The sequence below is a fragment of the Bombus pascuorum genome, unplaced genomic scaffold (assembly GCF_905332965.1).
Source record: "Bombus pascuorum unplaced genomic scaffold, iyBomPasc1.1, whole genome shotgun sequence".
Lineage (NCBI taxonomy): Eukaryota > Metazoa > Arthropoda > Insecta > Hymenoptera > Apidae > Bombus > Bombus pascuorum.
In genome coordinates this window covers 1,403,977-1,430,641 of record NW_026869730.1, presented here as the reverse complement: position 1 = coordinate 1,430,641, position 26,665 = coordinate 1,403,977, and the positions used below count along the sequence as shown (strand labels likewise).

The 26,665-nt window shown below is 38.4% G+C and overlaps 1 protein-coding gene across 1 annotated transcript; it reads left to right on the top strand.

Annotated features, from left to right (window-relative positions):
* The first annotated feature begins 16,058 nt into the window (after nucleotides 1-16,058).
* LOC132915631 (uncharacterized) lies at nucleotides 16,059-19,196 on the top strand. The gene has a single exon (XM_060975469.1). The coding sequence runs from the start codon at nucleotides 16,059-16,061 to the stop codon at nucleotides 19,194-19,196; it is 3,138 nt and encodes a 1,045-aa protein (XP_060831452.1).
* The last annotated feature ends 7,469 nt before the right edge of the window (nucleotides 19,197-26,665 follow it).

Here is a 26,665-nt window from a genome sequence, read left to right as displayed (position 1 = left end):
TATTTGGATAACATTTTTGATTCAAATTTTATTTCTGGCGGTTATGAGCCTTATCTTTATAAAAAACAGAAATATTTACGTATATGTGTATACTTGTTTATGTATATATTGATAATATCTGTAGAATTTTGAACAGTCGTAATGTCGTGACAAAAGTGTCATCAACTAATCTGTGCGCTGTGTTTCACTTTTTTATTCCTGTTAAATTAAATTACATCTTCGAGTAAATTTTAGCGATAAGAAGCTTTTCCTTTAAGATATAGTACCTATGAGATAGGGAGGGGTTAGGTTACACAGATTGTACGATTTTCTTTTTCAGTTACAGTTTTTAATTACAGCAGCTCAGGTATTTACTTAACTCTTTCGTTTCTATGGCTGAAATATTTAATAAATGGTCGAAATAATATTCCTCGGGTGACACTGTGGAGGAGATATATCGTGTAACTATTTATCAAAACGATGCAAAACGTGTAAATTGGATTGCCGTATCTGTCTCCGATTGTTCATCTAGTTCCAACTTGAAAAACTTAGATATTCTTTATTTCCCCGAGAACTGTTGGATTAAGGAAATTGATTGGAGATGATCGTTTGTTTGATTTTAAAATATAACAACTTTAACACTAGGTTTACGCACATTTCGAATGCGTCAAATAGACGCGTATAGATATAGGTATACTACACAGAAAGCTTGGAAACTTTGGAAAGCTTTGCAAAAAATGAATTTCGATATACATTTATATTGCTAAATGGATAAAAGTTAATGGCAGAGAAATGTAAATGGCTCGTGTAATTTTCCGCATGAAATTCGAAATACGTCGAAATGACGTCTCCCGTAAATTATATCACTTCGATGAGCTACTAAAATTACAAGCGTTTATGCGTTTTGATTGCACCGAACCGTTTCAATATAGTTTTAACTCTGATTTCGTTTGCATCCATCTGAAAGTGGTTTGTACAAGACGCATATTGATCGGTTGCCGTGTACACCGTTAATTTTCCAATCAGCGGCATTTTGAATATAGTGACGACATTTGCGCTTTAGTCGCGTAAATGAACTATGGACGACTTGGTTACGATGGATTAATATCCGAATATTAATATTAGGTGAAAATATTATCATAAAATCGGACAGTGGTTAAAATTTCCAACCTTCGATGAAAACATTAAGTAGAGTCACCGATTAGATGAAAACGTGGAATAAAACCTCAGTTGATATACTAAATTTTTTTTTTTTTTTTTTTTTTTTTCATTTAAGCTTAGATATTCAAACTTTTATCTTATACCTAAATAAAACAATTTTTATATTCAAGATATTGATACATATATCGAATCACTAAGATATTGCAGGTTTATACAGCTTTAAAAAATAGTCTTCCTTTGCTATCAAATTATAAGTTTTGCTTTGCCGATAAAAATCTCACTTGCTCGTTTACGATTCCTGATCCGAAACATAAATAATTATAGTTTTGTTAGTCAAAGCTTGATTTTTCCTTTATACGAAACAACATGAATTTGTGTATATTTAAAATTACGAAAGTAAACTATTTCGTTTAAAACAATATTTTAGTGCATTAAATATAAATTTTATTCAAAGTTATAGAGTAATTTTTATTTCTTCCAAAAATGAAATTTAGTATATTCTACATTGTGTACTGCCGTATACACCGGTTAATAGCTAAATATTGTATCAATATCGTTTTCAATTTGGGATTTAATATACGTATCAATGTTTTCAATATAGAAATTCAATATAAAAATGAAATGGTAACTGCAGAAACCGAGAATTGGTAATTAAAAGAATAAATGCTATTATTTTCAAGCGCTACGTTAACAGGTTTCACTTACGGAAAAATTTCCAGTTAAGAGGAATATTTTCCATTATTTATATTTATAAAAGAGGGATTTAAAAATTACCTCAGTGGCAGTACATGTTCCAGGAACGAAACAAATGGTATATACTCGTCAATGAATGTAACTAAATTTTTACATTTTAAAAATTCGACGTTACTTGTCGAATGATGTACATACGTACATACATATGTACATACGTATACAATACTTATATACGTATATTTGCAAATACTATAATTAATTTAACCGAGGTTGATTCTTTTTGTAAATTTTTAATTCATTAATTGTAGACGTTTCTGGTTAAGAAATGACCTAGTTATCAACAGGTTAACAATTTTCTATCTGCCTTGGCCAGTATGAAATTATTCGAAATTTGATTTTTAATCGTATCCATCGGCACACTCGGTGCGTGAAAAAAGCAATCGCGTGAAGCTTAGCCGGGCAATCGATGCGTTCCAATGATTTGTTGCAGCATGGTCCAATACCGTTTAAACCGTAACCGACAATAATCAACAGTTTCACTGACCACGATGATAAAGTTAACGCCAGCAATTTTCGGGCGTGCACCAGACACTAATAGCTGTCATCCATTACGAGCTCTGATGTTCTCGAAGTGAACAGCCACGGGCCGGTTACTCGTTTGTTTTAACAGTCACATCGCGAACGAGCAACGCAAATTACGTTCTGCTTGCCGTGTGTCACAATAACAACTATTTGTAATCGAAGAATGCGACCGGCTCATTGATATTCCTGCGGTTATCGAGTCGAATTTTTCTGCGGTTCTACCTGCTGTTACAGTTTGCATTATAATATTTCTTTCTTTCTTTCTTTCTTTTTCTTTCTTTCTTTCTTTCCTTTTCTTTCTTTCTTTCTCTCCTTTTCTTTCTTTCCTTTTCTTTCTTTTTTTCCTTTTCTTTTCCTTTTTCTCTCTTTCCTTTGTTCACCATGTATGTCTTGCTTGTCAGTTACGTCAAGTACTACTTACACACAGTGGCTCATGAAAGTTTTCCGACATTTACCATAGAACATTTTTATAGATATGTACGTTGTACATGTTATGACACTGCTGACGTTTATGCAAATGTGCTTTTTTATAGAATGCAAATAGGAGAACGAAATTAATAAATAAATAATAAATAAAATGAAATATATAAAGATAGAAGTTTGTTAGAATGATTAGCAGACTATAAAAATGTATTGTTTTATTTCACGTTCTTTGTATGATGCATGTTTTGCATATTTATGTATAAGGCCATATGCAAACGTATCTATCACGTATTTATGTGACGTATTTATCTCGTCGAACGTTGTTACGACCGTTTGCGGAGAGACGCGGTCGCGGGGAAAACGCGTCAGCGAGAGGGGTAAATTCTCGCTACGATTCGTGTAATCGACACCGCGAAGTAGTGGTTCCTCGTGTTTCGATTAGGATAACCGGAGCGGTTTAATGAATTTATCACTGTGTTAATAGGTTAAAATATCGTCTATATTCAACGATTAGTCATACACTAATATGAGCGTCACAAGAGATAAAAGTCTCTGGAACTCGCGGCCAGGTGGCAACCATACACTCGTCGATACATTGTATTGATATACGACGCCGGCGGACCGCTAGCGACGGTTAGAAACACGACATTGAAGGGGCGCCGTGACAGTGTGCGAACATCTGGTTGCCAGTCTGCCCGCGGTAGATGATCCGGTCGATGAGGGTGTCATTCGACGTAACAACCGTTATGCGTAATTTAAAAAATCTAATGATTCCACAAGAAGATAATAAATATGGCTTTGATTATTAATTTGTCATTTATCTATATATTTTAGTAACATTCGTGAATTGTTGATGTAAATCGACAAAATGGTCCACATGTTGCGACTCACATATATTCTATTTGCTATACGTAACATTTTGAAGTTTCGCCAATATTGTAATAAAACACAAATATATCGTGACTACGCTGCTCAAATTTGTAACGAGTCTGAAAATCTATATAGAGGTTACAAAAATTATTATATTATTATAATATAATAATATAAGTTATTGCGTCTATGCTGTGCTGGTTTTGTCGTTGACTTTGATCGGTTATAGAAGTTTTTGATCAAAGGATGACCCTAGTTAATAGGTTAAAATTCATCAGAGTCTTGATACAGAAAGTCATGCATAGTAAAAGTAAAATTCATTTCGCATGTGAGACGATAAACGGTACCAAACTCGTGTTACATCGCGCCATCGAACCTATTATAAAACGGCGTATGATGACGTACTATAGGAAAATAATGGTTCGTTATCTCGATACTAGATGCTCGTTTGACAGGAACTATAATACTTTTAAGGTCTTTGATACGGTGTTAAATTACGTCAACGATGGCCAGCTCGTCGATTCACGGAATGTATAATCGGCAACGACAACGAGGATCGGCTCTGTTATGGTCGGTAAAGCGAAAGGATGTCGTCTCTAGTCCTTAAGGTATTGCATAAACGTTCTTTCGCAACTATTCTAAACATCAGTAGCTTGGACGTTTCTTTTGAAGCGTGCCTCCTCGACCGTGTTTGCGGCGGACGATCGATAACTTCCCCCTTCCGTCATCCATACCGCGTTTGCGCACCCTCCAGCTTCTATCCGCGCGTAGGAAGCAACACAGTGAGGGTTGAATTACGACAGAATTTTACAAGTGAGTGTTGAATTACGGTAGAATTTTACAGGAATTATCAGAGGGTTCGGTACTTCCTGAAAAAATTTCTTTTTTTCTTTTTTTTTTGCGATCACTTATTCGCGTGGTTCGCAATTTCTGTAGTACATTTATCGATAATTATAAAAATATAAGTAAATATTACTAGCATTGATATCGCGAAGTCTTTGTAACAGTTGAGAGCAATATATATATATATATATATATATATATATATATATATATATATATATAGTGTATATATTATCTATTTATGTATATAACTTGTTCCTATTTATTATACTATTTTCATCTTTTTTTCTACACATCTACTTACGCATCTGGTCGTCATATTGTAAGAATCATATGACATTGCTGAAAAACTGCAACAGTCAGTTTTTATATACTACTTTCAAATCCGGTCAATCATTGACTACAGATACGAAAAATCTGCAATTTGTGCACTAAGATTTGAAATTGGAAAGAATAAACAGGCAGAATGTACGTATATGTCTAACTTATAACCAATGGATCTGTCTATTGTAATACGATAATAGGGAGACTATAACGAAAATAATGTACACATAGAAATGTATTCAGATCCACAAGAATGATGACTCTAAAATTAACAATTTCCATAATAGGATATAATAGGAAATAATGTCATAATCAATAATGTTCAATTTTAAAGACGTAAAAATTGAAGAGACGATATACAAATATTTGAAACATTCAAAGTGTAGTATTTTTTATAGTATTTAGCAGGTGTATACGTATAAAAGGGATAACGTAAAAATATTTATTAATATAATATAATATAGAAAAATAATACGCAAATATTAGATACGTATAAATATTATAATACTATGCACATATGGAAATTAGACTTGTGAAAATTTATGAAAATTTATGAAAAATCTTATGAAATTTAGCGGAAAGATAAAAACTAAATTAAAAGTAGCGAGGAGCAAAAATAAATTACATTGGCGGTTTAATATCTGAGAGGATTACGTGTATTGGTTTTGCAGTGGTATTAATTTTCTCTGGTTTTACGTTGGACTAAATTTTCTGATGTGTATGCTCCCATATTTGATCGAAAAACACATTCCTCTCTTTCTGCAAATAATTATTCTGGTTTTAAATTTGTTTATCTGTTTACTCTTCTCGTCGGAAGATTTAATGAAATGTCCTTAGCGGTAACTAATGAAATTTTAAAACGGGAATATCCGTTAGAAACGTATAAGTTTCTCACAACAGCATGGCGTACATTTTGGCCAATTTTATTATACATTTTTCAACAAGGATAAAGGGTTATTTCTCGATAATAAGACACGACATAATTATTTCTATTTCACTTCTATTGGGTCAACGATCAAATAATTTCCTTTGTGCAGCATTTCAATTGCTACGTACTATTTTACACAGTTCTATAATGCGTACATTATCTTCTAGCTATGAATTCTTTAAGCACTGTCGCAAAATATTAAACGACAACAGTTTGTGTGACACGTTATTTGATGATTGTCAAATAAATAGAAATTGTAAATGTCTAAAAATAAATCAATTTATGTCGAAACAAAAAATTAAATATTTCGTTCCAAAGCTTCAATGAAATTTCAGTGAAAAGTAATTTGAATTTCCCTGGAAAGATCGACAATTCTTACACTTTGTATTTAAAAATGTTTGACAGAATTTGCGCGTAATACGTACGTGATTGATGGAAAGAGAACAAAAATTGGTTACTTTGTATAAGGATGAACAACATTCTAAACGGCTAGGTTAAATCCTAGTTTGTTAAAAGTCTTTCTGAAAGTTAAATTTCAGTTTGTTGTAGAAATAGGCTGATTTGTTTCATTGCACTTACATCCGTGATATTTATTTATCTATATTCTACATTTTATCCGTTTTTAATTTGTTAAAAATTCACATATATATGATAAACGATCGTGACATTAAAGTATACTATATAACAAAATCTGTGCATGTTATTATTAATAACATACGTCGTATAAAGTGTAGAACATCAATTAAAATTATAATATTCTGAAATTAAACATGTGTCTAAACCAAATTGTAATGTTTACGTAGGATTTCGCTCCTATGTATTTGGATATGTTAATTGATTTGTTTTGACAATGCACGAATGTTACTAAAACGTATGAATTAATCATCTTTCATAATCCTGTTGTGGAATAATTATTCATTTAAAACTATATCAGTGTCGTACTGATTGAATTGAATACCTGATTGATCTAGATGTTAAATAACATTAAATATTATTGCCTCGGTTAATCACAATATTCTATCTATCAATTTATTCAATCCGTTTCCATCATATCTACTGTATATATAGCTTTATCACCGAGTGAGCTAAAAACAATGGATTCTTTCGGTAACAAGACTCTTCCATAATATTTGATAGCTCCGGGCATAACAGGCTGTTATGATATTCAGGGATGACTGTAACAGAGAATAAAGTGGTCCTGGATGTTTATTTGTTCTACCATGTGTTTTAGTAGCATTTGTGTCTTGTTCATACAAATCGACCAAAGTGTGCATTACTCTTAAAAAGTATTAAGACACTTGTTTATTTTTGATGTATATTTTACAAAATTAAGAATAAATTATTATAACTACATTCGTAATTACTTTAGTTTCATATAATAATATATTATGGTCGGATTGAATTAATTTTTCGAAGCTAATACGCAACAATAAAACTGGTGTTTGTAATCGTAAAATATTACAAAACTATTGACGAAGTCTTCAGCTACAAATTTTTTAACTTTTTAATCTTTTGATTATAAATTAGATAAAGAGAAATCTTCCAGATCTCTTTGTAAGTTGTAATTTGACTTCCGATATTAAAATCAGCGATATTTAAATAGCAAATTGTACACGCTAGATGGGAAAATATAATGTTGCTGTTTTTTAATAGATAATTTATTATTATAGTTTGGTGATTGCATAAAAAGGCACACGTGGCTACAGAAACTATCGGCATACCATTCTATTTATTACAGCATTTACATGCTAATTAATTAGGTCAAAATATACTACATTTCATTATCAATATCATTTTCATATCAGTAGTACTTTAATATGGTTACAAAAGTTTGACGAACAAAATCTGACGGAAGACTGCTTCATTGGAGAATAACAGTATGTGCCAATAGTTTTTTTAATTACTATACTAGACTTCTAATTATAATCATATTTACCATTAATTTCTACACTTCAAATAAATCTAAATAATGTTGTCGCAAATCGTTTCAATTGCCTAGATACATTATCAGCTATCAATGATATCGTCACAGATTACCAACGTTTATGAACTATACTTACGAGCAACGGTACACTGCAACGGAACATTACGATGCAATACCTCTAACCGACCTGTAGTTACAATCTCCGTTTCCCTAAGCTTCAACCCTCGACCTCTGATACTTCCGCCTATCGTTCAACCCCCTCAAATAGGCGATCGACAATATGGAATCGAGACGTATAATGGAAACCGATAGTGCCTATGCGATCATTGCTCCCCCTCGAAGGAATATAACAGCCGTGCCATTTCCATAAAATCTTCGGCATTTGGTGCTTAAGGAGGAGGAACGTTCATATTAACAAGATGAGATCAAATTTTTTCCTGTTCGACCAAGGCGATCTATTGGTTTTATCATGGACGAGGCAGGGAAAAAGCGAGTGAGGTGGAGAGTCGGCTCGTATGCCTCGACCGCGGAAACATTTTCAACGGGACTAGAGACCCTCTTTGTTCTCGTATCGTGTTGGAGCTTTTACATTCCATGTAACGTAATACGTTTGCTGCGAATAAACGCAGTCGTCGTGTCGCGAAAGTGAAACGTGCCTGGTCAACAAATCGATCGGTAGATACAATTTGAAATCCGCTCGGCAAGCGAATCAAATCAGCGCAGAAAAATTAGATTGGGGAGTTAACCAGGGGTTGTAACATGAGAGACGGAACGTTGAAGCTTGTAAACTGTTTTTCGTGGGATCACGAGAACGTAGAAACGTAACGAATTGAAAGATCTTCAATCTAGTTTACCAAGTTTCAAATTATTTGTCAAAGTTTGACGTTTACGGATTTTGACGTCTTTACGAAGCCAATATTTGGACAAAAATGTTACCCTCTCGAATTATAGATATTAAATTGAAATCTACTGTAAGAATAAAAGTTAATATAAATGCTATTTCATATCGAAAAATTTTATTACACGAGATGGAGCGGTAGTCGCAGTACGATCTGGCAGGGGTGATTCCACGTGAAAAATATGAAAGCAATTTCGTATGGTATTCGTTCGTCTGCGGCTTCGCTTTCAAGAAAATCGACTTTGAAGATTTGACAAATATACCTAAATTTGCTTAATTCCGGATAAGGGTAAATAATCGACAGGGATTTAAATTTCATTTGAAAATAAGTAAAAAAATATAGGAAAAACATAGGAAAATTAAAGTATGCTTGACAAATTTTCAAATTTGATTTTCTCAGAAACGAAGCGTCATATGAACAAATTTTATTGTACAGTTTCGACTTATTTTTTCATGTAGAATCAGCTTGTTTCCGATTGTACTACGACTATCCTCTCCATTTTGCATATATATAACAAATAAATTGTTCTTAGATGTATATCAGCTTTGCCAACCATTTGGTCAGAAATAATCCAAAAATGTTTTTATCGCCGATAACGCTAGTGATTATTCTTAGTCAAAAAGAATTTCCATCGACGATGATAGTTATTGAAAATGAAAAAAATTAAGCAAAGTACATCTGTTATCCCGTCGACAGCGGATTCGTTATCGAACATCCATACTTATTATATAGTTATTGTCACATCCATACTTGTGTTAATAAACGTTACCTCGATTGTGTGACAACGATGAATAATTCCTCTGAAGATTCGTTATATGCCCCTAACTTTAATCTTAATGATAACCCGACATCACAGAAGTGGGATCAGTGCCGATTGTAACGATGCAACAGCTCGTGACCTATTGTGCGCGAGTTGACTCAGCCGCGAGAGCAAAGATCGAGCGGCGGACTTGGAAATTTAACGCTACCACGTTTTAACCCCGGTATCGTGAGCGCCGACCCGGCTGCATGGTGCATAATCGTTATCCTAATGATGAAAGAAAATCCTTTACGAGGCAGCGAGTTATTTTCTGCCTTGAATCGTGCTTTAGAGGGTTCCGCAGCGCATTGGATTACGCAAGTACTGAACGATGAAGAAATTACCTAGCCGGTAATTAATGAACTTTTCATCACGCGTTTTGGTGGCCAAGAGACGGCGACCTCGGCGCTAATGGAGATATACAAGGAAGGACTGTCGAAGAGCGAATCCTCAGGAGCTTACGGTAATCGTCTCCGTTCCCTTCTGAAGACAAGATGGCAAAATTTATTGACGGCCGAAATAATTAATGCCGCCGCTCTTTGCCTCGGTCTACAAGATCGACTCTCCGAACGACTAGCACTCACGAATGACATAGAGACGGAAGATCAATTTCAGAGTGAAATGTGATTTCTCTGCGACGAGGAGAAGTCGACGGCTTCGTCAGAAAGCCCCGGATAAAGTGCCATCACTGTGGCCACTACGGACATCGAATGTCGGGTTGTCGCAAGAGGATAAAATTGGAGCAGGTGAAGAATATACGAAACTCTGATGAAAATCGATCAGCCACATCATCGACGGCATCTTGCTTCAAGTGCCGCTAGAAGGGATATGTCGCGCCTAATTGTCCGTTATTGTGGAGGAAAAACTACGATTGTAATAACGAACGTCGAGTAGACTCCCGCGTAGAGGAAGATCCAATTGGTACATTAAATCATCATTCCACTTTAACTTCGTTTCGGGAGCTGAATGCTCACTAATTGAAGAATCCGTAGCCCCAAAATTTTCCGGCAAAAGAATGAGTGATTTAGTAATACTGCGAGGGATAGATAGAAAACACTTGTATTAAATGTACATCACAAATTTTGTTCACAGTATGTATTAATGGTTTTACATGGGAGATCATTTTTCATGTCCTTGCTGATAGTTACTTACTTGGAATATGATATCATGATTGATCGTGAAATTTTAAGACAAGCTTTTAACGTGAATATTACAGAAAATTTCTTGCTCTTTGTAAAACAAAAGTTGTTAATGTCTGTGACAAAACCGCTGAGAAGAAGATCGATGTTTATGATGTTGATACCGAGGTACTTGATCATGGTTAAAGTCGTTTGATCTTTGTTCTCGAAAAGTTCAAAAGTTCATTCGTTACGGGCTTCCCACGCTCTCGTGTAGATACGAGCCAGCTAGAAATACGGTTTATTGATCCAAACGTTGCCGCGCAAGGAAGAAGCCCTTATAGATTGAGCGAGAAAGAGCGAAGAATAATGCGTGATAGAATAAGCGAATTAATTAGAGTAAAAATTATAAGGCCTAGTAATTCACGGTTATGTAAAGAAAACTCGTAAAGAAAAAGGACGGCTCGGACAGATTGTGCGTAGATTTTCGGGAACTAAATAAAAATAATGTCGCGGATCGATATCTTCTACCTCTTATTAGCCCGAACATGGCCAGCGGGTTCCATGAAATTCCCATTCATCCTAATTCTACAGAATGTACAGCAGTTTTCACCCCCAACGGGCAATACGAGTACGTAACGACGTCGTTTGGCTGTTCCCAAGGTCTTGGGCGACCTCGCCTACTCGTATCTTGTTGCTTACCTTAAATTGGACAGATAAACATGAAAATATAAGCCAAAAGGTAATTTCCATCCTGACTGATGAACTGGCGTAAATGATGTTCGACCCTAATTAATTATCCCATAGAATTACATCCTAACGTTAAATCGCGTGGATACGGGGCTATTTTGACCAATAAGGTCGACGGTAAAAACCGGCTAATAGAATAGTATAGTATAGTAAGAAAACTAGTCCCGTGGATTCTACGTATCATTCGTATGAACTAGAGACGTTGGCAGTTGTAAACGCCGTTAAACATTTTCGCCACTATCTACATGGACGGGAATTTCTTGTTGTTATTGATTGTAATTCGTTGAAGGGAACCAGTAATAAAGTGAATGACGGGGTTTACAGGTGGTGGGCTTATTTACAAAATTTTACTTTTGACATAATGTACCGAGAAGGTAAACGAATGGCCCACGTAGATTTCCTTTCGCGGAACCTCGTGGATAGCGATCGTGTACCATAACCAACAAAATCAAAGGAACAAGGAAATATGTACCGAGCAACAGAGAATCCTTGTGGGCTTCGTAAAATCGACCACGAACACCACCAAATTTTCTGTGACTTAGATTGATTTTGAATGACCTTGAATGAGTATAGTCGTTGAATTCATCATTATGTTTAGCGAACTTGAAATGCCCTCGTGCAAAAAATTCAATTACACTAAATTTTCTTCCCCGTGCAAAATTTTTGATTTTCTTAACATTTTTTTCTATCATCAATATTTTCAACAGTATCCAACTGTCATCTTATACGCGTATAATAGTGAATATCCAACTTTACGTCCTTGTTCTGCATAAACTTCATCAGTTAACATTTACAAATTTGGGCAAAAACCTGATAATTTATCGCGCAAACTGCGCATATCAGAATAATTATAGAAGTGCTGTTAAATATTGATCGTTAAATATTATATGTATAATAATGTTCGACATATTAGCTTGTATGATGTACTGACGTACTGCTGACGTACTGCGCATATTTTATATGCGTATATATATCATACGTTTTCTGTAAATTTAATATGCACAAACGTCCAGAATTTAATTATTGGCAATAGCAAATGACACGGTTCCAGCGACTAAATTATAATACATAATCATATCATACTGCAAGTTAATAAGTAGAATACATTATTTAACATGAAGATACAATAACATTATCGTATATTACATTCAACATATTACGAAATGATGATACAAAGATAAAACTACAAGATATGTATACAGCGGTTATTGATTGATTAATAAGTGATTCTATATTATAAGATTATTATAATAATTAACGAATTATACATGGAAGTATAAAAATAAAATTACGATTTTGAAGTTACCTCTAATTACAGATCACGTGAGAAAATATAAGTGGATTTCTGTTGATACTCTGACTTTTATATTTTGCATGTTAATCGTCAAATTTCACACGAATGTCCTAATACTTCTAAATAGAATATTGCAATATTGGTTATTGTTACGTCGACCGACTCTCTACCTGAGCCGGACCTCACAGCGCGGACGGATGGCAGCCAGATGCCCGCACATCCTTATCGCATACTCTTGAAAACACTCGCAGCCTGACTATAAATCTCAGAAAACTCTGGCGAAAGTCTTTCATCGCAAACAAGGACTTTTCCACGAAAGCGTTTTCTAAGGTTTCTGGTTAACGTCTTGAAAACACGTGAACGCTAAGTGTTCACACGTGCGATGCCTCCTACTCCCAACTTTCCATCGAGGGTGGCTAATACCCTTCCTAGTCTATCGATAGTCTTACTAACCAATAGAAACAATTTCTATTACCCTCACTTCTCCAACCAAAAACTGTCATCAACAAATCAGATGATTCCGTGCGTTAGACACACCCTTCCTTAGCTCACCTCCGACACAGCATCGTCACGATCAAGTCAGTTCGTCTTCGTCGTCAATTCAATCAACACGTCTACCACGATCGCTCAGTCCAACGAACTCACTGAGAAGCATCGTAAAGTCGCAATCTAACATTCGAACCGATCAATCGCAGTCGAAAACTCTCTGTACGGTCGCGTCCAAATTAATCACATTGTATAATATCTAACTCGAACACTCTAGTGGTAACCTCCGACACCATCTAAACCGATCTCTTATATACATTGTAAGTGATTCTGATATAAATATATATATTTATTCTACAATAGTAGAATAAGTTGCACTCATTGAATCATCCCGGTTATCCTAAACGAAACGCGGGGAGCGACCATTTCGCGGCGTCGATTAACCGAATCGTAGCGAGAATTTACGACTCTCGCTGACGCGTTTCCTCGCGACCGCGTCTCTCCGCGAACGGTCGCAACATTTGGTCCTTCGAGCCGGATCACGTGTCAGTGAAAAGGTGGACTTATCAGTGAACATACAGTGCCACGTGAATCCATCATAATTGGCGGAAGCGTTACCACTCCAGCGAGGCCAGGCGCATCACCTTCGAAGAGGTACAACCCGTTGGTCGAAGAACGCAACCACTCAACCTCCCGCCGCAGCGGGACAATCAGCAACATCGCAAGTACAACCATTTCAACTTCTCTACCATTGTGTCACCTTCGGGAAGGATCACCTTCCTCGCGAAGCGCACATCAACCACAGTCCGCTGCATAGTAACAAGCGATATCTTGCCGTCGGAACAACGTCGGTCTCATACCGCAACTCCAAGGTAAGCCCAATCAAAGTATCGAAATCAGCAATGGCGCCCAATCTAGAAGAGCGCACAAAACAGTTGATATTAAAACGAGAGGCGTTCAGAAAAGAATTAGAGATAGCTCGCGCAATACTCGACAGTTATGAGGAAGGGGGCCCTATCCACACCATCCAACGTACTTTGAAAGAGTTAGAGATAGAATTCGCATCATTCAAAAAGAATCAGTGTGACCTAGACGATAGGGAAGAAGGCCCGACACAGCAAGATCGCGTGAATTTACAACGGACATTCTATACTATCTTCGGGGACGCGTCGGCCATCATTGACACCGCAACGAAACAATCAGAGCCGACGATCCGAGTTCCGACTTCGAACATTTCCTCGCCGGAACCCATCGAGTTGCCAAAAATTCAGTTACCCACGTTTTCGGGTGCTTACGAGGACTGGCCAGGTTTCGCGAATCAATTTCGTAACACGGTTCACGACAACCCACGAATCGACGACTGCAAACGTTTGACATATCTTCGATCCTGCTTAACGGGCGCCGCGGCGCTAACCATACCATCTTTGAATAACGTAGCAACCAATTATTCCGCCGCGTGGGCAATACTAGAGAAAAGGTATAACAGGCCAGAGAAGATCGTGCAGAGACACCTGCAAGAGATATTCAACACAGGCCTCGCATCGCGCACAGCACACCTAGACCTGCAATCCTACGCGACCAAACTAGAATGGCATTACAAGGCATTAGAGTCGCTCGGACATTTGACGGCAGACTCCGTGCTATTATATCTATGCACCTTTAGATTAGACCGGGATACCGATCTCATCTGGAAGGATAAAACACAACACACACCGTTCCCCACATTCACGGAATTCCTCAATTTCTTGAACGATCGGAGTCTACTCAGCGAACCCTCAAGGACGACGCGCCAGCCACGCGGGCAGGCGTTTGTCACATCACGATCGTCATCAATTTGTCCAATGTGTAGCGGACCGCACAAGATCTGGACTTGTAGAACCTTTAGAACGAAAACCATCGAAGAGCGCATCAGGGCCGCCGAAGAAATATCGGCATGCACCAACTGTCTGACGACAGGACATACACTCCCACAGTGTTCCGCCGGGTCCTGTCGCATTTGCGGACAACGTCATCACACCCTTCTTCATAGATCCGATGCTCAGACTACGGATCGAACCAATTCCAGCAACGAAGAGCCCGCAACGACACCCCCAGGCAAATGCAGAAGTCCTTCGAAACACCCAACTAGTACATCACCGAACCAATCGTACCCTAGTCCAGTATCCGATATCCAACAACAAATCACACAATGACAACCACAGACCGACGCGACTCGGAAAACCGAATCACTGCTCATAGACTTTGTCACCACATTACCCAACGACCTGTTAATATCTGCACGCATCAACATTTTAAACGATAAAGCTCAACCAGTTCGCTGCCGAGCATTGTTAGATACCGGTGCTAGTATGAATTTTATTACCGAACGCCTTGCAAACTCTTTAGGACTTCCGCAACAAAAGTGTTCCATCTCAATCAAAGCCCTCGATGTTTTATCCACGACGTCAAATCGTTTTATTACAGCCACGATCACATCCACTAACGGAACCTACCAACGCACCTTAACATTTCTCATCATACCAACAATTTCGACATCCATTCCGGATCAACCAATAGACCGATCAACAATCCCAATACCCAAGAATATCCATCTTGCCGATCCAACATTCCATTTACCATCCCCAATCGATATTTTGCTGAGCGCAGGGCCCACCATTGCATCACTATGTGTCGGCCAAATCAACCTTAATCCGCCAACAGGCCCCGACCTCCGTTTACAAAAAACACACTTCGGGTGGGTCATCGGGGGGGAGCCCGGTCTTCCCGTCAACGGCCAGGGCATTTCACACCTTCACAGCCGATCTTGAAACGGATCTTACTCGCTTTTGGGAACTCGACGAGGGACCACAAACAAAACACGTGTCAGAAGCGGATCGACAATGCGAGGAACACTTTCAAGCGTACGTCCAACGCACCAGCGAAGGGCGATACATCGTCGCACTCCCGTTTAACGACAAACTTTCCTCACTCGGATCAACTAAAACAATGGCGATGAAACGACTCGCCTCTCTTCAGCGCCAATTCCAACGCGATCAGAAATTCGAAGCAGCATATCGGGCGGTAATTCAGGAATACTTGGAATTAGGGCACATGACGACAATCGCATCACATCATCAATCAGCCGATGAACACTATCTGCCACATCACGGCGTAATCAAGGACTCGAGCACATCTACAAAGCTCCGCGTCGTGTTCGACGGATCCGCACCGAGCACCACCGGAGTTTCTTTGAACGACACCCTTCACACAGGACCGAAGTTACAAGAGGACTTATTCGATATTCTCTTGAGATTCCGCTCTCATCAGTATGTTCTCACGGGTGATATCGAGAAGATGTATCGACAATTTCTCGTACGCCCGGAAGATCGTAAGTATCAGAAAATTTTGTGGCGCAATTCGAACGGCGAAATCGAAACTTATCAACTCAACACCATCACGTTCGGCCTGTCGGCCGCACCCTACCTAGCTATCCGATGTCTCAAACAATTGGCAAACGATGAAGGACATCGATTTCCGCGAGCTTCGTCAGTCTTGCAGCGGGATTTCTACGTCGACGACGCCCTTACCGGGGCTGACACGATGAGCGAGGCGTTGTCAATCAGAACAGAACTCACCGAACTTCTCCAACTGGCCGGCCTGAAAATCAGAAAATGGGCATCCAACAACCGCGAACTACTCAACGGACTATCGGACCACGACATAAACCAAAACCTACAATTGGGTGAGTCCCAACCATTAAAGACACTTGGAGTTTATTGGAGGTCCTCCGATGATTCAATCCTTTACTCAGTCGCCGCCATGGCCAATATTCCTCACGTTACCAAACGATCGATCAGCTCCGTAATCGCTAGGATTTACGATCCTTTAGGACTACTCGCGCCAGTAATTGTTCGAGCAAAAATATTACTACAGAGAGTCTGGGCACTGAAGGTCGATTGGGATGAATCACTCCCCGCAGATTTCCATTCCGAATGGAGCCGCTATTATTCCCAATTAGCGCTCCTGAACAATATCTCGTTCCAACGCAAGGCAATAATCGGATCCGCAAAAGAAATCGAAATGCATGGTTTCTGCGATGCAAGCGAGAAAGCATACGGAGCTTGCGTTTATCTACGAACCGTTAATCCTGACGGCCACGTGCAGGTCCAGCTTTTAGCCGCAAAATCAAGGGTAGCCCCGCTCAAGTCCCAAACCATTCCTCGGCTTGAATTGTGCGGAGCCCTTCTTCTTACGTCCCTGATGTCTACCATACAACAGGCTCTATCGCGCAATGTGTCTCGAGCCGTCTACTGGACCGACTCCACCATCGTCCTCCATTGGATAAGCACGTCTCCTCACACACTGAAAACGTTTGTGGCCAACCGAATCTCCGAAATCCAGACTAGAACTAGTTCGCACGATTGGTGCCATGTTCCGACCAACGACAATCCCGCGGATCTAATCTCGCGAGGACAAACGCCTGAAGAATTTCTACGCCCGACTATTTGGCAACACGGTCCTGAATGGCTCCAACTATCTGAAGAACACTGGCCGACATGTACACTGCCACCACTAACGGAGTTACCGGAACAAAAACGAGCAACCTGTATGTCCGCAACCCCCGCCGATCATGAATTTCTAGAAAGGTATTCATCTTGGCCTAAGTTGATCCGGATCATCGCTCGCTGTCTCCGTTGGAAACATAAAAACAATCCGACTACACCCATCACGGCAACTGAATTAAATACAGCCCACAACAAGATCATCAAACTATTGCAAGGCATCTATTTTTCCGCAGAAATACGTGCGCTCCAGAAGGATCGAGACGCAACAATAAAGGGAAAGCTCACGCGACTCAACCCGTTCATAGATAAGGAAGGCATATTACGCGTAGGCGGCCGACTTAGTCATTCACTGATACCTTTTCCTCAAAAACATCCGATAATTTTGCCTAAGTCATATGTTACAGCACGCATCATCGATCATGCACACAACGTCCACATGCACGCAGGAACACAAGCTACGCTGTACGCCGTACGACGAAGATACTGGCCCATCGACGGTCGAAGTCAAGTTTGGCATACGATCAAGAGCTGCGTCCGTTGCTGCCGCGCTCATCCACCGCCGGTGGATTACATTATGGGTGATCTACCTGAGGCGAGAGTGACCGAGTCACGCCCATTCACGAACGTCGGCGTCGACTACTGCGGACCATTCCACATCAAGGAAAGGAGAGATCGCAACCGCCGCCAGGTCAAGGCATATGTTGCCATCTTTGTATGCTTAGCGGTTAAGGCGGTGCATATCGAACTCGTCGGCGATCTCACTAGCGAGGCCTTCATCGCCACACTCCGAAGATTCATCGCTCGACGCGGGTTTTGCTCTACCATCCATTCGGACAACGGCACAAACTTTGTTGGGGCGAACAACGAATTACGTGAGCTTCACGAACTCCTACGATCGAACGATCATAATTCCAAGGTGGCCTCATTTCTGTCAGATAAGCACATTGAATGGCATTTTATTCCCCCTCATACCCCGCACTTCGGCGGACTCTGGGAAGCAGCGGTAAAGTCATTTAAACGTCATCTCAAACGCGTAATCGGCAACGAGTTACTCACCTTCGAACAATTCAACACCCTCATTATTGAGATCGAGGCAATCCTCAACTCACGACCGTTAACTCCGATATCCTCCGATCCGAACGATCTCCTAGTCCTCACTCCCGGCCATTTCCTCATCGGCGATTCACTAATGAGTTTACGGGAGCGAGATTTCAGAGACGTCCCTTCCAATCGGCTCTCCAGATGGCAACATCTTCAACAGATCAGGCAACATTTTTGGAATCGCTGGCATAAGGAATATTTAAACGAATTGAGTAACCGCAGCAAATGGAACAAAGGTGGGCACAACATCCAGGAAGGCGCAATCGTCATCCTCAGAGAGGACAATGTGCCCTCTATGCAGTGGCCTCTGGGACGAGTTATCAAGGTCCATCCAGGCGACGATGGTGTCATCCGAACGGCTACGATTCAAACGGCGAAAAACATCGTGGATCGAGGCATCAAAAGACTTGTCCCACTGCCAATCCATCCTGACTTCAAGGAATCCGGACAATCAGCAGTTGAGACGAGGGGGCATTAGGATCCCAACCACGCCGCGACACCCAACGTTCATTACCTACCAAGGAACATCACTGGGAGAACTCGAGTCGGGCGACTCATCGGGGGGAGCCAAGCCTCCCAATCAACTACAGAACCCCGCATCGTGTCAAACGAAACAGCATCAAGCAACACTGGAATTCCGTTCAACGCTACCTCTTGGATCAAGCTGGTCCACTACATTCCAGGACCGAGACGGTCCACGATCATCCAAGGACACTTCCTGGGTCAATAATCACAACCGCAAGTTTCCGTACAACCACAAGGATCACGACGGTCGAGACTCCGACTCCCGAACAGGACATAAACAACATACTTGTCAGATTATCATAACTCTGTTATTTTTCCAGATATAATCTGGACTCTCCGAGTGGAACAGCATCCGTTCATCAGCCTCGGAATCAACCACTGCAAACCATTTTATGTCAACGAGCAAAGGGTTCGCAACCGCCACAAAATCCAAAGTCATCGCTCTTCGACAGGGATGCTCCATCCAACTGTCTCCAGCTAGCATCAAGCGGATAGTACCACTACCGAGCAGATCGACACCAGATGACTCCGACCTGATCAACAGCAACGCGATCTAATGCGAGATCCACCTCATCTAATCAATCACATCATTTTGATCGGTACCCTCTCAACGGGGGGAGGATGTTACGTCGACCGACTCTCTACCTGAGCCGGACCTCACAGCGCGGACGGATGGCAGCCAGATGCCCGCACATCCTTATCGCATACTCTTGAAAACACTCGCAGCCTGACTATAAATCTCAGAAAACTCTGGCGAAAGTCTTTCATCGCAAACAAGGACTTTTCCACGAAAGCGTTTTCTAAGGTTTCTGGTTAACGTCTTGAAAACACGTGAACGCTAAGTGTTCACACGTGCGATGCCTCCTACTCCCAACTTTCCATCGAGGGTGGCTAATACCCTTCCTAGTCTATCGATAGTCTTACTAACCAATAGAAACAATTTCTATTACCCTCACTTCTCCAACCAAAAACTGTCATCAACAAATCAGATGATTCCGTGCGTTAGACACACCCTTCCTTAGCTCACCTCCGACACAGCATCGTCACGATCAAGTCAGTTCGTCTTCGTCGTCAATTCAATCAACACGTCTACCACGATCGCTCAGTCCAACGAACTCACTGAGAAGCATCGTAAAGTCGCAATCTAACATTCGAACCGATCAATCGCAGTCAAAAACTCTCTGTACGGTCGCGTCCAAATTAATCACATTGTATAATATCTAACTCGAACACTCTAGTGGTAACCTCCGACACCATCTAAACCGATCTCTTATATACATTGTAAGTGATTCTGATATAAATATATATATTTATTCTACAATAGTAGAATAAGTTGCACTCATTGAATCATCCCGGTTATCCTAAACGAAACGCGGGGAGCGACCATTTCGCGGCGTCGATTAACCGAATCGTAGCGAGAATTTACGACTCTCGCTGACGCGTTTCCTCGCGACCGCGTCTCTCCGCGAACGGTCGCAACAGTTATAAAGAATAAAATCATTGCAATAATGTTGCGAATAAAATATATCTTGCGATATATATTGCAAAGTATATGACGAAATATATAATGAAATAATGTATCTAACCGTTAACGTGGTGTAAAGGATTAAATTTTTATGCGGTAGTATACAACCCGACTCGAAGAAAAACCTTCCTCTTTTCAAGCATTAAATTTACAGTATAACCGTGTATTAAATTCCGTGGAATAAGCTTATGAATATCTCACATACCTCGTTTTATAAGCTTCGCAATAATTTGCACAGACTTGGAAACTTAAATTGTTCACAAGACAAGCATTCTATCTCGCAGTATTTAGTTTAAATACCTACTTCTGAGAATACCTACTGCAGAATGTGTAATAAAGCTAGTAATGGCGAAATTGTATGTATATTTGCACGATATTAAATGCAATTCTAGCAATAATAATTCGTTTTCAAGCGTTATTTTCAAATAAAGTTACTTGGAGTAATTAATCTTTTTATTTGCTATTTTTACTTCAAACAAGAAATATTTAATCTCGTATCGAAATTATGCAACGAAATATATATATATGAAGAAACGTTTTATCAAACTTCTACAATCTGAAAGTTAAGCGTATTTGGTTCGTGTTGCAATGGATAGCGCGTGATTATATTGTTAGACGATTTAGGTAATTATTAACGGTAATTATTAAGATATTTATGTATATTTGTATTTTATCGTAAAATCTTTCCATCATTGTTTCGAAGTGGTTCGATGCATTTATAGAAAAACACGTGATTTGAAGATTAGATCGAACGCTCGTTAAAATTGTTTTTACCCGTTAAATTATCAGTTAATGTTGAAAACGTGAAATTTGTAATTTTATGTTCTTATCGAGCGTAGGAACTACTGCCTTTTCACAAAGCATAATCGAAATTGAAATTAAGTGGAAGAATATGTACACTACTACGATTGAAGATATTATTGCAAAACGCTTTCTAATGTTACTCTATAGAATATTGTATAGAATATATATAAATTTAACTTTTCGTACGTGAAAACCTCAATATATATATATATATATATGTCGGAGATGAAAGGACACCGGGCCTCCTCCCTTGGAATTCGTTGAAAAATATCCCAATACTGTCTTTATAAATTAAACCGATTATTATAAACCTTTGTGAATTAAATCGATTATAATTGTCTGAGATTTGCGATAACGAGTTTGGATTCGAGGCGATAACTGGTTGTCAGATGCAGCCACGACCACGGAATAAACGTTTTACTTAACAAAGGTACAGAATAATTGTATAGCTCCCTTTAAAAAGAAATAGTCGTAGCGATACTTGACAGTGAACGTTGTAATGGATATCTACCCCGAGGCTCGCCACACACAGACCCTATTCTTCGGGCAAGATAATTACCAGATGGCGATGCATTTCCACGGGACATGTTCAGCTAGACCGAACACCCGCTATAATTCTTAGAATTTCGTTAATTAAAATCCTTCAAACGGACAAATAGTCTTTATTTTTAATAAGTCCTTAAATCTACCATCCATCTAAGAGGAGGTACGGGAAATCTACTTTTCTCGGAACGACGCTTCCCGCTAGCAACCTTCTCTCAAGGGCGGCTTGCTAGCATCTTGCTTGCATCTTAGTACGAGAAATTATACGAGATATTATACGGAAAATAAAATTTGAAGGATAGATGTGGAATACGAGGTATTCCATCTCCAAAAATAAGTAAAAAGTATGCAGTAAAGAATAACATTCTTCCATTTATCTGATTTTTCAAGAGAATCGAATTCGTTTAATGTATGTGAATTTGGCTATTGCTTGCGAAAATAAAGATGTAAAACAAGTTTCTTCTATGTAAAGCTTCGTCTTTAAGAAAATAGAGTTTAATGCGTTGAATTAAGAATCGACTTGCTGCACGTCTACTCGATAAATTTTCAAATCTTATTTTCCCAGAAACGGTACTATGAAATTTTATTCTACATTTTCGATTTAGTTTGAAATGCAGAATAACTTCTCTTATTGATTCATTTTTGCCTGTATTCACTTAAGCGCCGTGTGAAAACACATTCTATAAATTCTTGACTTATTTCAGGATGTAGAACCTTTTATCGATCGTTCACTCCCACTTTAGAAACCAAACCGAATTAATAAATAATTCAGAATCATACAAGTTCAAGACATATTTGGCAAAGATTTTAACTCCATTTTAAGCTTTCAAGGGAAGTTCAAGTCAATTTTAACCTAGTATCGTATAAACGAATCCTACTCTACATTTCCTGCTTATACTGCCATGTAGAATGGCTGCCTCGTTAATCCATAATTAGTGGAATATAATACTGGTAGTAAGTAGGATCTTATCAAGGATGTGCCTTGTCAAACGGTAAACTTACATCAAGCGATTGCTCCAGTATATATTCATCCGGGTGTAAAAATGCACAGTTGAAAACAGGATTACTGTTATTCGAAGGTAACCGAGCTTACTAAAATCAGATAAAAATCCTAAAGCTTGTTAGTGGTTTTAATCTGTAAAACGTTCGTAATACGTTAATTTATCAGTTATCGGTAATCGAAAAAGAAAAAAGAAAAAGAAAAAAATGGACACCAATCCGTTGTTATTCTATTTGCACGATTTTTATAATACAAGTATACGTACAGTCTTTATTTTGCAGTTATTGCGTCGTAATTGCAATAAGGTAACTTTATCAGCTACGCATTTGTAACAAAGTAGATGAAACATTGTAATTATGTTAGGAACTTTTAGTTGTAACTAAATAATTAAATAGTTATTTAATACCGATATTCTCGAGGTAACTTTAGAGGATTGCAATTATATGATGAAAAATATTGAACGTTGAACGGTATCAATAAAGCACACAAAAGATGCTTATACATTAGTTTCCTTTGTCAATCGTTTTGCAGTTGTTTTAAGCAGCAGTTATCGACAGATGCTTTGTATAAACGCGGTCAGTCAAACATGGTCAGTAGTTTGGTCAAGTTATATGTTTTTTTTTTTTATTTGCGTTTATTTTACAATCAATTCTCGTTAGAGAATTTTAAATAAATTTATCTGACGTGGTACTATAACATGATTAAGAAGTATTTATAATATATTTGATTCTATTTGAATCTAGTGCTTAGGTATAAGATATAATGTCTTTTTAGCCTGCGGATCTGTTCCAACAACTCGAGTAGTTGACTAATTGGAGGGTTTACGTACAAAGGTGCATTTATTAAGGATCTTAAGGTTTTAGATTGGAATTCGTGGAGAATTTCTATGTTGGAATTACTTACTGTTCCTTCGTAGTTGCGAGTTCTAAGTAAAGTCAAATTTACACTCTCTCACTGCGGATCGATACAGCGGACGATTCGTCGGAAAACGTCGCTTTCGGCGAATTTATATTTCACTTCGCACAGATGCGACGGATAAACGCTGTTTCCATTTGTGTGTACTAAAATGAAACAACATAAATGCGACTTTTTATCCTCGTTTCAACCGTAGTGATTCTTCAAAGTGGACAGATAAAATTCAGCTCTGCATGCTACGTTTTTTTTATTTTTTTTATCTTTTTTTAGTTTATCTTGGTTTTTACAATTTGTCCTGAAGGACATTTGGTAAAATATTATATCTTATTTATTGGTAATAAAAGAATAAAAATAAAATATAGCAGGTGGGTGGCTGCCCCCAGCTGGGTGCCATCTTCGTGTTTGTTAAATTATATGTTTTATGTACCTGCTACCTGCCACCTGCTACGTGACTGAATTATTGTCCGTGTGTGAAAACATATTCATAATGATCATGCCTCTGCTATCTCAAAATGAGTTACGTAAGTACGAAGGCATTTTAAGGCAAAGAATCTCAATATTCTTCTATAAAGAATAAATAAATGTATCGATTAGAGAAAATATAAAAGAACATACGATAGAATTCCATTTTCGGAAAATGATGATCTTAAAATCTCGTAAAAGAAAAAAAGGAAAAGGAGGAAAAGTTTTTCTATCATTACGCGATTCTGAGCCTGTATTATGCCGGAGTGTATCCCCACAATTCATCACGATGTCACTGCAATTGTTAAACAAATCTACAAATCGGTCACAACTGCCAATCCGTAAAAATACGATCTGTTTTATTATAATACATTTTGCAATCATTTCGACAATTGCCTTGTTCATAAATAGTAAAAGAAAATAGTGTAACATTGAACGAAGGAAACTGCTTCAAGATTCCATTATCAAACTATCATATTATGCTTGGCTATTTTATTCGATTGTCCTTCTTTTCTTTTTTTTGCGTGAGGAGGGGAAAAAAATGCTGTTACGCATACCCAGTGACCCGCATCACTGGGGTTATGTGGGGGACTCGGGCGGATGTTGTTGCCATACCCACTAAAAACCCTTCCCCGCCCTCCTTTCTCTGCTTTGAGGGCTGACAACCCCAGTAATACCCGGCGTCGGCAATCATCAGGGTTGTCCTTTTTCATGCTCCGTATCTCCTTCTTCGTTCAATTACTGCTCGCTTCATCTTCTCAACCAGTTCAATGTTGGGCTGACCTCCTCTGAAAAAACCAACACCACACGCAGTTCCCCCCTAGTGGTCACCTATCTTAGAGTACTACCCCACCCGTGCCCAGCGTTGCTTAAGTTTCTCGTGTTCGGACGGGAACGAGTGTATTCAACGTGATTTGGGCGTTGGCTTATTCTGTTATCCTGTATTTTATCTCGAATTTCATATATCATTCATATTGATTTATAACTGTTAACTACAGATTTGAGTATTCTGCTTGTCTAACTATGTGTTAAATGTGGATATGTAAATTGTGTTATATTCTAATTGATCAATCCTTTAAATGCTCACTGAACTGCTTTTAATCGTCGTAAATAATGTGGTATGAAATGTTTCATTTTGATTAATTAACCCCTACTGTGCGCTCAATGTTCGTCGATCAATATTGGTATAAACTAAATATTCAAAATGGCGAAAACTGCAATATTTATAAAATTGCAAATAACGAAACCTGTTTTCCACATCTATCAATTCTACATCTATCTAACAATTCTTACATCTTTCTGCATCAATTGATTTCGATGAAACTTGAAGCATGTACATAACCTACATAAGTCTACGAAACGTATCGTTAGAAGATCGTAATAGTCATTACAGGTTTAGATAAAAATGTCATGACAAATGACTATTACTGTTTTCTTCGCAATCCCAACTAATTGCAATTTCTTTCCAAGTCTATCTTCCATATCATTTGGTAATCTAATCCTTTTAACTTCTCCAAGAAATTCAAGTCCTCTGGTCCAATTTCTAAAAAGTAATTCTGGTTTAGACGGTCCGAATATTAATGTGACCTACTATTTTGTACAATTTAAAATTTCCGAATTTGTATAATATTACGAGGACAATTAAAAAAGGAAGACGTTATAAAAATATGTGAAATATATAATAAAACATTTTCTATACAGTTCACTGCATTAATTGTTGATTCGATTATTTCTGTTATTTTTGTCCAAATTGTAATATAGCTAACTGTACTGCTAATATTGCTATCAGGATTTAATCATTTCCAGGTACAACGTCGACTAAATCTATCTCTGTAAATATTGCCAATGTTAAATTTGATATTAACAGAGATGGCCAACAGGAGATTGATGTTACAATATCTAAAAGTAACTTTATATGCGACAATGTTTGAAGGAGGAAAAAATACAAATACAGCAAAGACAGCTGAAAATACAGCTTCGTCGATCTCAGAAAATAGAAATAAATTTCGAAGAATTGAAGGTGATGATGCAAAGGCCGATGTAAAGCAAGATTCAGAGAATCTGAAGAAAGACTCAATGCCAGAATTTCCAGCGATTAAGACTTCTAGTACAATAGTAGATACATTACATATTTCCAACGCTTTTAATGCTCTAACATTGTCAAATAATAAAT

What these genes read in the sequence shown, in the direction of transcription:
- LOC132915631 (XM_060975469.1), top strand. Translation starts at nt 16,059, where the DNA reads ATGGCGATGAAACGACTCGCCTCTCTTCAGCGCCAATTCCAACGCGAT.